The sequence below is a fragment of the Pleurodeles waltl genome, chromosome 7 (assembly GCF_031143425.1).
Source record: "Pleurodeles waltl isolate 20211129_DDA chromosome 7, aPleWal1.hap1.20221129, whole genome shotgun sequence".
Classification (NCBI taxonomy): Eukaryota; Metazoa; Chordata; class Amphibia; order Caudata; family Salamandridae; genus Pleurodeles; species Pleurodeles waltl.
The window spans coordinates 53,199,374-53,218,935 of record NC_090446.1 but is presented as its reverse complement, the minus strand read 5'-3'; the positions used below and the strand labels follow the sequence as shown (position 1 = coordinate 53,218,935).

At 49.9% G+C, this 19,562-nt stretch overlaps 1 protein-coding gene across 1 annotated transcript in view; it reads left to right on the top strand.

The window, feature by feature from the left end:
• LOC138246797 (killer cell lectin-like receptor subfamily B member 1B allele A) overlaps positions 1–19,562 on the top strand; it is a 204,395-nt gene that overhangs the window by 148,567 nt on the left and 36,266 nt on the right. The window contains exon 3 of the mRNA XM_069201559.1: positions 11,231–11,311. Within this exon, the coding sequence (XP_069057660.1) occupies positions 11,231–11,311 (81 nt within the window). The remainder of the gene's footprint in view (positions 1–11,230; positions 11,312–19,562) is intronic.

Sequence of the window (19,562 nt, the reverse complement as noted above, 5' to 3'; positions counted from 1 at the left end):
TCCCAAATCACAAATCAATTTTATCCCCTATGGGGAAATGCTGGGGGCGAGATGGAAGCAACATTCAAACAGACATTAAGCAATATAGAGCAAAGATTCTTAATACATGGATATAATAAGGTTGTGATGAAGAAGCCAAGCAAAGGAGCCTGCATCATTGACACCGCAAAAGTACACTTGTGGATAGAAAACTGAACCACAAACATTATAATTTTATCACATTGGTTGCTAGTTTTATCCTATGCCTAATAAGATGTTTAAAATCTTACAAGAATTTTGGGATCTGTTAATTAAGGACAGAGACCTTCAGCCATTTTTGGCTAAACATCCAAGTGTTACATATCAAAAGGGAAGACACTGCGGAACATTATCAGTCCTAGCTACCCCACACCCAAGAGACAAGTACCTTGGTTAACACGATTGACTAAAGGATGTTTTAAATGCAGCCACTCTTCCCAGTGTAGATGGGCTATAGATGGAACAACCAAGTTCATGTATCACAGCTTATGTGAATATACAATACATACCCATATGGATTGTGGCACCCGGTATGTAATTTATTCAGTTATGTGTAAGGGTAATAAGGTATATGTGGGAAGCTCTATTAGGCCACCTAGAGAACATGTTGGCTGAACACTTAAGAGCCTTAAAGCAACAATATGCTAAATACCCATTAGTGTTACATGCTAGAGAATGTGTAGTTTAGGACACATACTTATGTTTTAGTTTTCATGGGATCCATTTGGTCAAGAATGATGTTAGGGGTGGAAACCGGAAATTGAAACTACATCAGAGGGAAGCACGTTGGTTTATGCAATTTCACACAGACAAACGAGGTCTCAACATTGATCATGAAATTCAATACTTTCTCTGGACATAGGAAGGTTTAATGATGCAGATCTCTGTCCACCATGATGTTCAACGATGTGTTATGTATGGTCAATCATACGCTAACAAAAGAATATAGCAATGTTCCTTTACTGGGAGTTCCTTATTGAGCTTACTTGCGATTATTTATCAACAACTTTCTTTGCAGACTGTTCTTTTCAACTATGTGCTAACAAAGACTATTGCAACCTTCTGTTTCCTACAGATTTCCTAATAGGTTGTCTTGTGATTATTTACCAATAACTTTCTTTTCAGACCCTCTTAATACTTCAATATTCAACTTTTAAATCTGCACACAAGTGGGGGTGAAGTGTCAGCACTTCCAGTGTCTAACATTATTAGCCTTGATGTGTTCTTTCTGGCACTAAAAGAACAGTATCTTTTGACCTGCATGATGAGGGATGTAATAAGTTATCATTTCAGTTGCAACATTGTTTTCAATCAGGTATTAAGCTATTGGTCACATTATATTGGTCTTTATTATTGACAGTGTGGGTAGGGTTAGACATTGAGTTGTAGGATTAAACTGGTCTGTTACATTTGGGACTGCCATTAGCTTACGACGTGCACTGGCTATGACACATAGGTGGTCATTACAACCCTGACGGATGGTGTTGAAGCGGCGGTAAGACCGCCAACAGGCCGGCGGAAAAGAAATGGGAATTATGACCGTGGCGGAAACCGGCAATAAAGACAGCCACTTTATCACTCCGACCGCCACGGTGGTACAAACAAACAGCGCGGCGGTCACCGCCAACAGACAGGCGGAAGACAAAGTACCGCCCACAGTATCACAACCTACGAATCCACCACCTTTTCCAGGGCGGATTCACCATGGATAAAAACACTGCAGAAACAGGAATTTCAAAGGGAAAACGCTCACCTCTACACACTCCACGAGGAACGACGACACCATGGAGCCGGAACTCCATATTCTCCCTGCACTAGTCTTCCAGCTCCTATACGACGATCATCAACGCTGGCGGCGAAGACAACGGAGAGTACTGCACCTACGACATAGGGGAGGGGGAGGCAAAAGACAGGGACACACACACACAACACCCCCACCCCCACCCTCACTTACTATAACACACACACCAATGCATATCCAAACATTACAGTAACAACCCCCAACCCCCCCGCCCCGGAAGAATGCAAAGACAAAAGGAAATGAGTGGAACCATTGTAATATATCAAAATACAGTAACCAAATAAATCCATATATATATATATATCTACACATGAAACAAAATATACACCACGATTAGTAGTGCAGGTAATGCACCATTCATTGTCCGTGGACCACTGGGCCCAAAATGCATGGGCGAGGCCCACACTAGATACCTGATCAAAACGGAGAGAACACTGCTGGGGCATCAGATAGAAATACAACAGGTGCCTCAGGGGGAAGGGAAGGGGGGCACCTTAGCCGGATGAGTGCACCACGCCAGATCCACAAGGGGGTTCCATGCCCATTTATGTATCCTGGGGAGTGCAAAGCCACAGTCTCTCAAGTCTCTACAGTGGGTGGTTTGCCCACTGCTTTATCCTGGGGAGTGCAAAGCCACAGTCTCACAAGTCTCTCAAGTGGGTGTTTTCCCACTGTTTTATCCTGGGAAGTGCAAAGCCACAGTCTGACAAGTCTCTCAAGTGGGTGGTTTGCCCACTGTTTTATCCTGGGGAGTGCAAAGCCACAGTCTCTCAAGTCTCTCAAGTGGGTGGTTTGCCCACTGTTTTGTCCTGGGCAGTGCAAAGCCACAGTCTCTCAAGTCTCTACAGTGGGTGGTTTGCCCACTGTTTTATCCTAGGGAGTGCAAAGCCACAGTATCTCAAGTCTCTACAGTGGATGGTTTGCCCACTGCTTCATCCTGGGAGTGCAAAGCCACAGTCTCTCAAGTCTCTACAGTGGGTGGTTTGACCACTGTACCATCCTGGGGAGTGCAAAGCCACAGTCTCTCAAGTCTCTACAGTGGGTGGTTTGCCCACTGTACCATCCTGGGGAGTGCAAAGCCACAGTCTCTCAAGTGGATAACAGTCTCCACTGGTTCTGGAGGGGGACTGGTGCCCAGAGTGCTTCATCCTTCCAAGGACTGAGGTAGTGGATGCATGTCTTCACTGGTTCTGGAGGAGGACTGGTGCCCAGAGTGCTTCATCCTGTGAAGGACAGAGGTAGTGGATGCATATCTCCACTGGTTCTGGAGGGGGACTGGTGCCCAGAGTGCTTCATCCTGTGAAGGACAGAGGTAGTGGATGCATGTCTCCACTGGTTCTGGAGGGTGACTGGTGCCCAGAGTGCATCACTCACCCCGTGACGGTCCCAGTTGCATTACTGTCCCAGCCGCCCATGGGCTAGCGGGGCTTGAGTTGGCAGTCTTTGCCCTGTTCAGCGGTTGTTGCCATGGCAGCCTTTGCCCTGTTCAGCGGTGCTTGAGTTTGCTGTCTCTGACCTGTTCAGCGGTGCGTGCCCTGTTCAGCGGTGCTTGCCATGGGGGTCTTTGCCCTGTTCAGCGGTGCATGAGTTTGCAGTTTCTGACCTGTTCAGCGGTGCTTGCCCTGTTCAGCGGTGCTTGCCATGGCGGTCTTTGCCCTGTTCAGCGGTGCATGAGTTTGCAGTTTCTGACCTGTTCAGCAGTGCTTGCCCTGTTCAGCGGTGCTTGCCATGGCGGTCTTTGCCCTGTTCAGCGGTGCTTGAGTTTGCAGTTTCTGACCTGTTCAGCTGTGCTTACCCTGTTCAGCGGTGCTTGCCATGGCGGTCCTTCATTGCCCAGCTTGGCTGGGGCTGGCGGTCCTTCATTGCGCAGCTCGGCTGTGGATGCCGGGGCCCTCCTGCGCAGCTGGGCTATAGCTGGCGGTGGCCTCCTGGGCACTGACTCTGGCGGTGGCCTCCTGGCCAGTGACGATCGGGCTGCCCTCCTGGGCACTGACTCTGGCCTCCTGGCCAGTGACGATTGGGCTGGCTGTGGCCTCCTGGCCAGCGGGATGATGGCGGTCTTCTCCGCCGTGCTGCTCCTCCCAGACTTTGGTGTTTTCTTCTGCCCCTTCCCCACCTTGGGAGGAGTCACAGCTGAGTCGACACTCCCCCCGGGATCTTGTGAGCGGCTTTGCTGGCTGGAGTCTTCACCCTCTCCCGCTGGGCACTGTCCAACTTCTGGTGCTTCACATGGGGGGGGCTGGCTGTGCTGTGGCTCTGTGTCACACTGGCTGCCCTGGTGCCCGGTGCACTCCACATACCTGTAACAACAGGCATCACTGGTCCCGGAGATTTTTTGGCTGAGGTGCTAGTACGGGACCTATGAATTAGAGGGGGGAATGGGAAAGAGGTCAAGCTTGGTCAGGAAAAGTTTCTTAGGAACACTGGGACGGGTAACTGGAGGGGGTGTGGGAGTGGAGGAAGAGGTAGTGGTTGTAGGAGGTATACGTTTGGTGACTTTGGGTGAAGGTGCATGCGCTGGAGGCTGTTGTGATGTGGATGGCTGTTGGGTGGGTGTGTCCCTGCATTTGTGTACTTTGGGAGGGGCGTCACAGACACACTGGGAGAGGACACAGGGGACGTGTAAATGGTAGTGGGGGTGGTGAGTGCACGTGAGCGGGGTGTAGTGGTGGGTGTGCTAGTGCGGGACGTAGTGGCTGTAGTGGTAGTGCATGCAGGTGAGAGTGTAGACGAGACTGGGAGGGAGGAAGGAGACGACGACGAGGGGGACACAGTGGAGGCAGTGGATGTTGCTGTGTCTGTATGTGTGTGATGCTTGCGTGAGTGCCTGTGGGATGTGTGGTGCTTATGTTTGCCAGAGCTTCCCTTGTGTGTTGACGTTTGTGCAGGCTGGTCTGATGGTGTGCTTGGGATAGGCTGGGGTACAGGGGATTGGGTCTGGGTGGAGGAAGTTGGAGGGGGGAGGCTAGAGACAGGGACAATGGCTGCCGTCAGTGCTGAGGCCAGAGTTTGCAGGATTCGATGAAGGGCAGCCTGACCAGAATGAATGCCCTCCAGGAATGCATTTGTGTGTTGCAATTCCCTTTCTACACCCTGGATGGCATTCAAAATGGTAGACTACCCAACAGTGAGTGACCTGAGGAGGTCAATGGCCTCCTCACTGAGGGAAGCAGAGGTGACAGGGGCTGAGGCGCCTGGGGCGAAGGTGATGCCCACCCTCCTGGGTGAGCGGGCACGGGGCGAAGGCCGAGGGGCTGCTGGGAGGGAGGTGCTGGTAGGGGGGTGGCGGCTGTACCTGTAGAAGTGGGGGGCACAGATTTTGCCGCCACCACAAGGGAGCTCCCATCGGAGGACGAGTCCATGTCGCTGGTTGCCGATCCTGTGACCGCCGTGAAGCTCCCCTCGCACTCCGTCCCACTGGTGTATTCCGAGTCTCGTGTGCCCTCCATGGCCATGTGGGATGCAGCTCTCTCGTGCTCCGGTGCCACTGTACCTCCACCTGATGATGCTGATGCACACGAGAACAGGGAGACCACAAAAAGGGGGGAGACGACAGAAGAAAGACATGTTGAGTGCATGACTTACCGCTACCGTTGGCGGACAATACAGACACAGCAGCCCCCTGCACTACGCCGCGCTGTTGGGGTCTACAGATGCAATTCCTTAGATATGGCCTACATGGCTATGGTCGACATCTGCACACATAGATGACACAGGGGCATGTATACCTGTACTTGGCACTCTACAGAGGTGGGGTGGGTTGCCACATGGCCTGCATTACGGAGGGGCCTAGCCTACATAACTCGCCCTGGCCTGGGGAAACCCACAGCCCTCCTCCCCCACCCAGACACCTTCACTGTCCGCTGAATGATGTTGTACTCACCCCCTTGTGTCTGCTGAGATGCCCTCATGTGCCCATCCAAATCAGGGTAGGCCACCGCCAGGATCCGGAACATCAGGGGGGTCATGGTGCGACGGGCACCCCTCCCACGTTGGGAGGCCATCCCCAGCTGAGCCTCCGCCGTCTTCTTGCTCCAGCGGCGAATGTCCTCCCATCTTTTCCGGCAGTGGGTGCTCCGTCTGTGGTGGACCCCCAGGGTCCGGTTGTCCTTGGCGATGGCACATGGAAATGTACAGGGGAAGAAGAGAAGTCATTAGCAACTGCACCGTCTAAGTGAGTGGCCCACATCCCTAGCCTTGCCATGTGGCACATGCATTCACAGTCGTTCGTTGCACGCAGAACTGTGCCCCCTTCCTTCTTACAACCAGCCCTCTCCACACAGACATAGCCCATACAACGTGCTCCCTGTGTACTTACCTGTTGGTCTGGAGGATCGTAGAGTAGCGTGTACTGGGGGATGACCCCGTCCACGAGCTTCTCCAACTCCTCTGCAGTGAAGGCAGGGGCCCTTTCCCCAGACGCACAAGCCATTTTCTCTTCCAGACCGAGGTCAAAGCACCACTTGCAGTGTAGGTCCTCTCCTGTCGAAGATAAGGTATTGAGTGATTCAACAGATAGAAAATGGCGGTCACGTCCGCGGCGTGCGTAGCATCACCGCCGCCGTACATCGTCATTGGCTCCTGGGACCCATAGGGTCCAATGTTAACCAATGCAACATCTTCGACGGCCTACCACAACGGTGTACAACGCCAGCGCAGTTACCTCACATCCCATTGTCCCACTTTAGAGGTCAGGCAGCCGCCATTTCAGGGGCCCACATGGCCTAATTACCAACTGCGTCACACAGACCTAGGCCTTGTCGCACAACACAAATACAGGCCATATTCTGTGTATGAATGGTGTTCTGTGTAGACTGTGGGTACATACCTCTGAGTTGTTTGACTCTGTGGTCACTGTTGTTCTTCCTAGGCACCATCCGCTGGGACATGTGAGGAGATGGCGGAATCCTCCGGTGTACCGACCGCTAGTGGACCTGTTGACAATGGAGGAGCGACATTTGATCATCACCTACAGGTTTGACCGTGCCACAATCTAGGAACTGTGTACACAGTTGGAGCCTGACCTGATGTCAGCAATCCGCCATCCCACAGGGATCCCCCCTCAAGTGCAGGTGCTATCAGTTCTCCACTTCCTTGCAAGTGGGTCATTTCAAACAACAGTGGCCATGGCATCAGGGTTGTCCCAGCCTATGTTTTCCAACGTGTTGTCCAGAGTGTTGTCTGCCCTGCTGAAACACATGCGGAGCTACATCGTTTTCGCTCAGGTGGAGGATTTGCCAACAGTGAAAGGTGACTTCTATGCCCTTGGACATATCCCCAACATCATAGGTGCCATTGATGGGACCCATGTAGCTCTGGTCCCCCCCCACAGGAGTGAACAGGTGTACAGGAACCGGAAGAGTTATCATTCGATGAATGTACAGATGGTATGTTTGGCAGACCAGTACATCTCCCAGGTAAATGCTATGTTCCCTGGCTCTGTGCATGACGCCTACATCCTGCGGAATAGCAGCATCCCTTATGTGATGGGTCAACTCCAGAGGCACCGGGTGTGGCTATTAGGGGACTCTGGTTACCACAACCTGTCATGGCTACTGACCCCAGTGAGGAATCCCAGGACCAGGGCAGAGGAACGCTACAATGAGGCCCATGGGCGGACTAGGAGAGTGATCCAACGCACCTTCGGCCTCCTGAAGGCCATGTTCAGGTGCCTCTATATGACAGGTGGTTCCCTATTCTACTCACCAAGGAAGGTGTGCCAGATCATCGCAGCCTGCTGTATACTTCACAATTTGGCTTTGCGACGACAGGTGCCTTTTCTGCAGGAGGATGGTCCAGATGACGGTGTTGTGGCAGCTGTGGAGCCTGTGGACAGTGATGAGGAGGAAGCAGAGGAAGAAGACATTGACAACAGGGACTCAGTTATCCAGCAATATTTCCAGTGACACACAGGTAAGACTACATTCCTGCCTACTACAAGTACTTTCACACTTCTACCTCTATCCTGTCTGTCGATTTCAACCACTATATGATAACTCAGTTGTACATTTCCATTACGGTTACACAGGTGTAGTTTCCAACGTGTGTCATCTGCTTAGATTCCTCATGGACTTGAGATGTGTGACATAGGTATGTTGACATTACATTTGAGAATGCATTTTGTCACTGTCATTGCTAATACACATTTTCAAAATCACAGACTGACTCCAGATTGTTTTGTGCTTCAAGGGTGTTTATTGCAGTGCTAAATATTGGAGGGGGTTGTAAAATGGTGAGGGGTGATGGTGGAGGAATGTCCATGGCAGAGTCCAGTCTATTAGTCTCACAGGTGCATTGCCCATGTGGGCATAGGAAGTGGAGCTGGGGCAGTTCCATTATGGACAGGGTTACAAAGTGGGACAGTATGATGACAATCAGGGTGGTCTCATTTCTTGGCGGGGGTCTTGGCATCGTGCTCTGTCTTGTTCCTGGATCTCAGGGACCGTTTGCGGGGTGGTTCTCCGTCTGCAGGGGGTGGGGTGCTGGTGTGGTGGTGTCTCCTGTCCACTAGCGCCGGCAGAGGTGGTGGGCAGTTCATCGTCCATGCTAGTGTCAGGGGCCCCTTGGAGTGCCACAGTGTCCCTCCTGGTGTTAAGTATCTCCTTCAGCACCCCTACGATGGTGCCCAGGGCGGTGCTGATGGTTCTCAGTTCCTCCCTGAACCCCATATACTGTTACTCCTGCAGCCGCTGGGTCTACTGAAACTTGGCCAGGACCATTGCCATCGTCTCCTGGGAGTGGTGGTATGCTCCCATGATGGAGGAGAGGGCCTCGTGGAGAGTGGGTTCCTTAGGCCTGTCCGCCCCCTGTCGCACAGCAGCCCTCCCAGTTCCCCTGTGTTCCTGTGCCTCCGTCCCCTGGACCGTGTGCCCACTACCACTGCCCCCAGGTCCCTGTTGTTGTTGGGGTGGTGGGTTATCCTGGGTTCCCTGTAGTGGTGGACACACAGCTGATTGACGTGTCCTGGGGATGGAGGTATGGGCCCGCTGGGTGGGTGCTGTGCTGGTGTTACCAGAGGGTGGAAGGTCTGTGGTGGGCTGTGTCTGTGTGAGGGGAACCGACAGTCCCGAGGCCCACGATGGTCCGGGCTGAGCATCTGTACCAGTAGGTCAGAGCTGCTGTCATCACTGTGGGCCTCTTTTGTGGGTGGGGTGGAGATGTCTGGACCCTCCTGTCTGGTGACGTTGGATAGTCCTGCAGGGGTGGAAAGGCATGATTATTGCATCTGTGTGTGTCATTATGTGCAATGGGTGGGTGAGCGTGTACCCCAGTGCTAGCATTCCTGTGTGGGGGCTTGTGTGATGATGGTTGAGGGGGGTGTTATGGGTATGTGCAGTGGGCATGCTTTAGTGATGGGTGTCCATGCTTTGTTGTGTCATGCAGGGGTTGGTGTTGGGATGTGTGGTTTGTGTTATTAGTACATTAGTGAGGAGTTGGAGTTATAGGGAAGGGGGCGAGGGTGGGGGTCTGTGATAGCATGCAAGAAGGGTGGGGGATATGATAGTTAAGATTTGACTTACCAGAGTCCATTCCTCCACCGACTCCTGCGAGGCTCTCAGGAAGCAGAATAGTCAAGACCTGCTCCTCCCATGTTGTTAGTTGTGGGGAAGGAGGTGGGGGTCTGCCGCCAGTCTGCTGTACCGCGATGTTGTGTCTGGAGACCACGGAACACACCTTCCCCCGTAGGTCGTTCCACCTCTTCCTGATGTCATCCCTATTTCTTGGGTGCTGTCCCACTGCATTGACCCTGTTGACTATTCTTCGCCATAGCTCCATCTTCCAAGCTATGGAGGTGTGCTGCACCTGTGCTCCAAATAGCTGAGGCTCTACCCAGACGATTTCCTCCACCATGACCCTGAGCTCCTCCTCCGAGAACCTGGGGTGTCTTTGCCGTGCCATGGGGTGGTGTAGGTGATGTGTGGGGTGGTGTATGTGGGGATAAGTGTGGTGATATGTAGTGGTGTGTGGTGTTTTGTGCGTGGAAGTAGTGTGGGTGATGGGGTTGAGTGCCTGTTGCTGCTAGTTTGTGGATGGTGGTGTCTCTCTCTGGCCTTCTTTCAGATTTTGTTGTCGTAGGGGTTTGTGGGTAATGTGGGTGTGTGTTTTATATAGTATTGAGTGTGTGTGGGAGTGGTGTGTGTATGTGTATCAGGTGTGTGTATTTCGAATTGTCCAATGTGGCTGTGTTTTGGAGATATGTGTGTATTTTGAGCACGGCAGTATGTACCGCCAATGGAATACCGCGGTAGAAAGACCGCTGCGTGGATTCGAGGGTCGTGATAGTGTGGGCGTATTTCTGTTGGCGTGACGGTGGAGGTTTTGTTTTTGCCAGTTTATCACCGACCTTTGGTGTGGCGGACTTGTGTGGGTGTCAGAATTTTGTCGGATTTTAGGATGTGGGTCATAATAGCTGAGGCGGATTTCCGCGGCCACAGCGGTGTGTTGTCGGTCTTCTGCATGGCGGTAAGCGGCTTTTACCACCAATGTTGTAATGACCCCCATAATGTTGTGACTATTGGTAAGACAAGTTACTGACATGGTTTCGTTTGGCGTCCATTCCTGCTTGGAAAATGTTGATAGTAATATGTTCCTCCATCTCCGGAGACCTTACAGGCATGCTGGACCACTCTTGTAACACTGTCTGGGTTGATGGATGTTTTGGAGTTGCTAGTTGGTATTTAGTACTTACTGCATGATTATGTGTAACACAATTTTAGAGGGTACTCTCATGGTCTCAATATGTCTTTCGTTGATCCTTTTTACTTGTTTTGGAAAATTTGAACATTTGATGTTATCAATGCATCTTTGATTGCTCAGGGCTCAGTGGTGTTTGATTAAGAAGCCTCAGCTTACATACGGAATTTGAAGTGGTCTCTCTGTCCTCTACTGAGCACCATATACTGATCATTTTGTTTGTAATTTATGGTGGTACACCTGGGTTTGTGCCTTTATATACCTGGTCATTTGTTCTTATTTGCTCCAAAATCTGGGGATCTAACGACACCAGCAAAGTGCAACAAGAAAATCAGTCTCACTCCAGGTGCCCTACTTTCCTCCCTCTAGAGCACATTTAGTTTTAGGGTCACTAAAACTATTACACTAATGTCATACAAACAGTGACTAGCTAATGTGGTCCAATACTGTACAAATTCCAAGCTTGGAGAGCTAAACATTTATGTTCTGATGAATGTCTGGATATTTTTAAATAACAGAAAACAGAGGAATAATTCATGCTTCATAGAAAAGGCAGAGGAGGATCTGAAGGCTTGTGAATCACAAGTGTTGTGAAGGTCAGTTTCTTCGAGGTGTAGAAGGACCAATCCAAAGGCTGACCACTTCCTCTCTCTACCATTCCTTCACCTTTGCACTTCACTCTGATGATTCCTTCTCTTCTAACTCCTCTTGCTTCAGTTTTCAGGTTACACAGGGAGACCGAGGGCCTGAAGATGAGCCTGAAACAGAGAGAAGAATGTAAGTGCACCAATAAATCAGGTAAATTCACATTGTTCTTTTAACAAGGTTTATTTTGCTTCATTTTCTCAAAACTAAAGTAAATATCACAAAAGTATCTTCTTCACAGTATAGTGTAGGATTATATGACCTACAAGTGGTCCAGTAGGGTCCTCTGGATGACCTTAGCTAGAGATGGGGTACATACCATCCTCTCCAACCTGTATTTGCTCACACAGATCTCACAATTATCACATCCAGTGGGCCCAGGGTTGATGCCTCCACCAGATCTCCATTTTGCTCTGATATGAACAAAAAGAGGAGCCCACGGTCAGCTTTCCCACTCTTATAATACTTCCACGATTGGATCCAGTCACCTGCCAGGCCAGATCTTGGAGCAGATATAAGAATGTCCTGCGATCCTGTCGGTAAAGGCCAATTCCCAAAGTAGGTTACACCAAGGACAGAAAATTAAACAAAACAGCCTGCCTGATTGTTTCTACTATCAACTCTACTTTGCATCATCAGTGCAATCCAGGGCATACTGCCCATGGGTATAGAGTTCCTGTTGATGGACCTTGGCTGTGGTAAGGATTGAAGTCTGCATTTCCCTGGAATTCTACTGGCAATCACCCTGGGGAATGAGATCATGTTTTGAAGCCCACAGACAGAAACACATTAATGCCTGCCTCATGCTGCAAATGTCTAAAGTTTGGCTTGAGAGATTCTTTTTTTCACTGGTACTGTGATGTGTTGACTGCATATGCCTTCCTCATTCAGTACGTGCAGAAGTGCAATCCTGAACTGCATATAGTTCAACTCATTCATAAATAGAATATGTAAAGAACTCGTGATATATATATGTTTTTGATTGCGAGGCTCAGTACCAATGCCAGATGGAATATGTGGATGAATGCAAATAACATAGCATAACAGTACAGAACAGAACAAAGGCCAGATATAGTACAAACTGGTGCAGTGCGGTGCTGCACCAAAATCAGCAGCGCTGCACTGCACCAGTTCTGAAACGCAGGGATGCACAGTATTTACAGGAATATGACACCCCCATGTGTTTCCCACTGCACCGGAGATACATTTAGCTGCTAGCCCCAACGCAGGCATCCTTGCACCATAGTGCAAGGGTGTATGCACTGAAGGATGTGATTGTTTATATGCAGGAAGGTGCTGAAAGCTCAGATTTTTAAAACTGCAATGCAGGCTAGAAAGCTATTAGAAGATTCCCCCCCATGAGGGCAGAAGGTTCAAATTAGAAAAACGAAGGCCTCTCAGAGCTTGAGGAGGTTGCAGAAGTGTTTTTTTAAATTATGAAAATTAATGCAATAATGGGTAGAATTAACATGTAAACCTTAAATGAAAATGCAATGTCTTTTAATTCAAGTACAAAAGCAGTAGGTTATCACACTCACACATAATAGGCTTGAATAGCTGATACTGCAAATTCTGCAAATCTGACCTAGGTTACGAATGTGAAATGTTAAACTTTTGACAAGCTACCACGATGTGAAAATTATGATTTAATGTAAAAGAGGTTAGTTTAGACCTCCCCATAGACACATTTTGGTAGCATATATTAATGTAGTAAAATGTTTTATCTTAACTCCGCGAAATGTTTCTAATCAGTCAATGACAGTATAGAGAATAAATAGGTAGTTTTGCCTTTAGTAAAATGAGGTAAAAACTTCGCAATGAAACTGAAGTTTTCTTAAGCAAACTGAATGATGAGAACCCTCATGGATTTATACAAAGTTTTGATAAAAAATGGTTCATTTAAACATTGTTGTCTGTGGACTATTGTTTCTGCGATAAGATGACGAAATGTTCCTTGTTCTCATGAAAACTCTAAGAGCTGATTGGCTGACGAGAGGAAGAAGAAACAAGTTGGAAATGTTTAGATATAATTTTTTATATTAGTGTGTGTTCCTAGAGTAGGCTCTTACACTATTGCTCAGATACATTACTAGACACTTTCCAAGACATTCTTTCCGGGGATCTTCTCCCCAGACCTATTCACTTTCCTGCCAAATTTATGCTGTTCTGAGACTCAACTGAGTTTTGAACCTCTTTTTATGGGAAGTTCTGCATTGACTGATATTTGGCATTTGATTCTGAAGCTTTATGTCTTTATGTCTTTACCTCTCTGTTTGGAGCTTCTTATTTGTTATGACTGACACTTTTTTCTTGTTTTCCCAAATCCATCATGAGATTTAGAACGAGGATTATTTCCTTCATGGAACACGCTTAGGGGCATATTTATACTCTGTTTGCGCCGGAATTGCGTTGTTTTTTTTTACGCAAATCTGACGCAAAGCTAACTCCATATTTATACTTTGGCGTTAGACCCGTCTAGCGCCAAAGATCTTGGAGTTTGCGTCATTTTTCAGCGTGGACACCTACCTTGCGGAAATGATATGCAAGGTAGGCGTTCCCGTCTAAAAAATGACTCCAAGGCATGTGCGCCTTATTTAAACTCCCGTGCAAAAATGACGCACGGGAGTGGGCGGGTCAAAAAAAATGACGTCCAGCCGCTTTTGCGTCATTTTTTAACGCCTGGTCAGGGCAGGCGTTAAGGGACCTGTGGGCTCGGAAGGAGCCCAGAGGTGCCCTCCCATGCCCCCAGGGACACCCCCTGCCACCCTTGCCCACCCCAGGAGGACGCCCAAGGATGGAGGGACCTATCCCAGGGAACTTAAGGTAAGTTCAGGTAAGTAATGTTTTTTTTTTTTTGTGGCATAGGGGGGGCCTGATTTGTGCCCCCCTACATGCCACTATGCCCAATGACCATTGGCATGGCCATTGGGCAAGGGGGCATGACTCCTGTCTGTGCTAAGACAGGAGTCATTTCAATGGGGGTTGGGAGTAAAAAAAAATGGCGCAAATCGGGTTGAGGCAGATTTTTTGCCTCAGACCGACTTGCCCCATTTTTTGACGCCCAAGCTCCATTTTCCCTTACGCCGGCGCTGCCTGGTGTGGGTCATTTTTTTTTACGCACACCAGTCAGCTCCGCCGGCTAACGTCATTCCATAAATAAGGCGCCCGCATGGCGCTTTGGAATGGCGTTAGCCGGCGTTAAATTTTTTGACGCACAACTGCGTTGGCGCAGTTGTGCGTCAAAAAGTATAAATATGACCCTTAATGTATTTATTCTGTTAATGATTGAAAACTATGCTTTATTAACTATGGATTGATGATATTCAATGCTGGGTTCAACAAAGATTGAACAATTAAAATGACTGATAAATAAAGCTTTTGAACTCACACCAACTCTTATCATTGACTGAAAAACATTATTGAACTGGTGATGACTAGTTCATTATTGTTCTGCTCCTGGTTAATCCTAACTATGTGCAAGGTTCATTGCCTGTGACATAGGGATTTCTTCCCTGATAAGTTGGTAAGCCTTACTTCGCAAACTGATATTTAACTGATATCCCCACTCTACCAGAGTTAAGATCTCCCTCGGCTCTGAAGCCTTTGTTCACAGCTCTGGCTGCAGATGTTTTACAGTGAACAGTTGTGTGCAGGATGACTGCTGTTAGCTGTTGTACATTTGCAGGAAGAGCTGTGAAAGGGGCTGTAGCCAGCCTTTGGTTCTCCCTAGCTTAGCTGCACTGCTTTTTGCAGTTCAGTTAATCCAGGGAGACCCAGTAGCTGAGCAGCACAGGAGCAGGGCATCATTCACCCCTCCCTCCTTCTGAAGCCCTAGTAACACTGAGCCACAGTGGCTGTGAATTAGGACATTGAAATGTTCAGAGCAGCGGGCCTATACAAGTTCATATGGACCTGCAGCTCAATTGTCTTTAGAGATGCCAATGTTTTAATAGAACTTCTGAGCTTCTTGAATGAACTTTTCTATGTCTTTAAGGAGATTCAAGACAGGATGCATTTTTAACACTTGTTGAGCACTGTATTTAGGTATGCAGAAATATTACTCCAAATTAAGTTGAACATAAAAGTTTATGTTTTTGGCAGACACTTTGACAGGCAAAATGTAATGGCCTCTCTTTCTTTAGAGTGAACATTGGTGCTTCTTTTGGGCCCCGTCATCATCACTGCCCTGGGGCAGCGCACATCTCAGCAGCAGTTTTTATCTTCTTTCACTGTATTTCTTTAGGTTGATCCAAGATTTACAGGCAACACAGTAAGCAGCCTATGGGGGTCATTCTGACCTCGGCGGTAAAAGGCCTTTACCGCCGGTCAGAAGTCCGCCATTCTACCGCCGCGGCAAACCGCCACGGTCATTCTGACCCACAACTGCCAAACCTCCAAAAATCCGACCTCCACAGCAGGCCGCCACATCAGCGGCCAGTGGTAAACTGGAGATGACCAAACCTCCACCGCCACGCCAACAGAAACACGCCCATGTCATTCTGACCCACAAATTCACGCGGCGGTCTTTCAACCGCGGTAGTCCATTGGCGGTACACACCGCCGCGGTCAAAATACACACACATCTACAAAACACAACCACATTGGACAATTTGAAATACACACACCTGAAACACATACACACAACACTCCCACATACCCAACACAATATAAAACAAACACCCACATCACCCACAAACCCTTACGACCAAAGATCAGAGACGAAAGAGAGAGAGACACATCACGGAATAGAGAGCTACATCACACAGAGGCACACTACACCATCACACACACCACATAGAAGCACAAAGCACCACACACCAACACACCCATCACCACATACAACACCCCACACCTCATCCACACCACCCCACGGCACCCCAAAGGCACCCACGCTTTTCGGACCAAGAACTCCGGGTCATGGTGGAGGAAATTATAAGAGTTGAACCCCAGCTCTTTGGCTCACAGGTGCAGCACACCACTATAGCCAGGAAGGCGGAGCTATGGCAGCGGATCGTGGACAGGGTCAACGCGGTGGGACAGCATCCCAGAAATCGGGACGACTTCCGCAAACGCTGGAACGACCTACGGGGAAAGGTGCGCTCGATGGTCTCGCGACACAACATCGCAGTGCAGAAGACTGGCGGGGGACCCCCACCCACTCAACCCGAATTCACAGCATGGGAGCAAGAGGTACTAAACATCCTGCACCCTGATGGCCTCGCTGGAGTACACGGAGGAATGGACTCTAGTAAGTACAATCTCAACTACTTCACCCCCCCAAGCATGCTAACCCCCACCCCCACCCTCATCCCCAACCCCCCATCACACATCCTCCCTGAGAATGTCTCTCCAGCACAACCCACCCAACACCAACCCCTGCATGCCACCACAAACTAAGGACACCCATCACCTAAGCATGACCACTGCACATACCCATCCCCCCCCCACAACACACCCACACAACACCTCCCCCAAGGGAATGCCAGCACTGGGGGACAAGGGCACACATAAATTGCACGCAATAGCACACACAGAAACAATAACCATACTCTCTTAACCCATGCAGGACCCGAACGCCAACACACCGGTCAGGAGGGTCCAGAAATGTCCATCCCACCCCCGGAAGAGGCCCCCAGTGATGACAGCAGCTCCGTCGACCCGGAACCTGATGACCAGCCCGGACCATCGGGGACCTCTGGACAGTCGGTTCCCCTCACCCAGACACAGGCCACAGCAGACCCAACCCCCTCTGGGAACAACAGCACAGCTCCCACCCAGCGGGCCCATGCCTCTGTCTCTAGGACAGGTCAAGCAGCAGTGTGTCTGCCACTACAGGGCACCCAGGCTAACCCACCACCCCAACAACAACAGGGACCTGGGGGCAGTGGTAGTGGGCACACCGTCCAGGGGACAGAGGCCGGGGGAAACCGGGCAACTCGGAGGGTTGCTGTGCGACAGGGGGGGGAGGAGAGGCCCAGGGAATCCACTCTCCAAGAGGCCCTCACCACCATCATGGCAGCCTACCACCACTCCCAAGAGACGATGGCGACGGTACTGGCCAGGTTCCAGGAGATCCAGGCACAGCAGGAGGAACGCTACATGGGGTTCAGCAATCAACTCACCAACATCTCTACCGCTATGGGGAGCATAGTCCAGGCCCTCAACCGTATAGAAGACACGTTGGCAGACCATGTGGCACCACACAGGGCCCCTGTCACTAGCCCGGACCAGGAACAGCCTACCACCTCTGCCGGCGCTAGTGGACAGGAGGCCCCACCACAACGACAGCCCACCAGAACCCCACCTCCTGCTGAAGAACAACCACCCCGCAAGAGGAGCCTGAGATCAAAAAAATAGACAGAGTAGGATGTCAAGACCCCCGCCAGCATGAGATACCCCCTGAAGTCATCCCACTGTCCCACATTGCCACCCTGTCCAACCTTGAACTGCCCCTGCTCCATCCTTCCACAGGCATATATACAATGCACCTGTGAGACTGAGAACTGGACTCTGCCATGGACATTACTCCACCCCCACCCATCACTGTTTCACCATCATGTACCAATCTATAGCACTAAAAATAAATCACTTATTGCACTGAAATCAATCAGGAGTCAGCCTGTATTATTTACAAAAGTAGAACACATTACAGATCAATTATGTTCTGTTAACTTTGTGCTGAACACATACCGAGGTCAATAAGCATAAGTCCATGGGCTAACCAAGCAGAAGTCACACAGTGGGTCATACAGCACTGAAAAGGGAAGGGAAAATCAAACATCAGTTTAAAAGAACTGGGGGGAAATAGACCAAGTTGAGATGCAGGAGGCTTTCAGGAAATGTAAAATGGCATGGGTGATTCTTACCTGTGTGCTACTGAAAATACTGTTGGATAACTCTGTCCCTGTTGTCTGTGTCGTCCTCTGAGTCTTCCTCCTCTTCACTCTCCACAGGCTCCACAGCTGCTACAACACCACCATCTGGACCATCCTCCTGCAGGAAAGGCACCTGGCGTCGCAATGCCAGATTGTGAAGCATACAGCAGGCCACGATGATCTGGCACACCTTCTTTGGTGAGTACATCAGGGATCCCCCTGTCATATGCAGGCACCTAAACCTGGCCTTCAGGAGGCCAAAGGTCCTTTCTATGATCCTCCTAGTTCACCCATGGGCCTCATTGTACCGTTCCTCTGCCCTGGTCCGGGGATTCCTCACTGGGGTCAATAGCCAAGGCAGGTTGGGGTAACCAGAGTCACCTATTAGCCACACACGTTGTCCCTGTAGCTGTTCCATCATATAAGGGTTGCTGCTATTACGCATCACATACGCGTCATGCACTGAACCAGGGAACTTGGCATTCACATGGGAGATGTACTGGTCAGCCAAACAGACCACCTGGACGTTCATAGAATGGTAATTTTTCCTGTTTCTGTACACCTGCTCATCGTCTTTTGGGGGTACTAAGGCCACATGGGTCCCATAAATGGCACCAATGATGTTGGGAATATGTCCAAGGGCATAAAAATCACCCTTCACAGTGGGCAAATCAACCTCCTCAGGGAATACAATGTAACTCCGCATGAGTTTCGTCAGGGCAGACAACACTCTAGACAAAACATTTGAAAACATGGGCTGAGACATTCCAGATGACATGGACACTGTTGTCTGGAATGAGCCACTTGCAAGAAAATGGAGGACTGACAGAACCTGCACCAGAGGGGGAATTCCTGTGGGTTGGTGGATGGGGGACATCAGGGCTGGCTCCAGCTGGGCACACAGTTCATGGATAGTGGCACGGTCAAGTCGGTATCGTAGTATGATGTGGCGTTCTTCCATTGTTGACAGGTCCACCAGCGGTCGGTACACGCGAGGATTCATCCTTCTCCTCGCAAGTCCCAGCGGACGGTGCCTAGGAAGGACAACATGGAGCACAGAGTCAAGCAAATCACAGGTACGTTCACCACAGCTTGCATAGCACACGGTTATCTATGTATTGAAAGGCGTGTATGTGTGGCAATGCAAGGCCTAGGCCTGTGTGACGCAGTTGAAATCATGCCATGTGGGCCCTTGAAATGGCGGCTGCCTGACCTGTGAAGTGGGACAATGGGATGTGAGGTCAATGCGCTGGCTTTGGACACCGTGGCGGTAGGCGGTCGAAGACCGCTATACGAAGCCGCATTGGTTAACATTGAAGCCTACGGGTTTCAGGAGCCAATGACGATGTGCGCCGGAGGTCGCGGTACGCACCGCCGCGGTACGCACCGCCGCGGGCGTGACCGCCATTTTCTATCTGCTTAATCACTCGAGACCTGATCATCCACAGGAGAGGACCTATACTGCAAGTGCTGCTGTGAGCTCGGTCTGGAAGGGACAATGGCTGCTGCGACTGGGGAAAGGGCCCCTG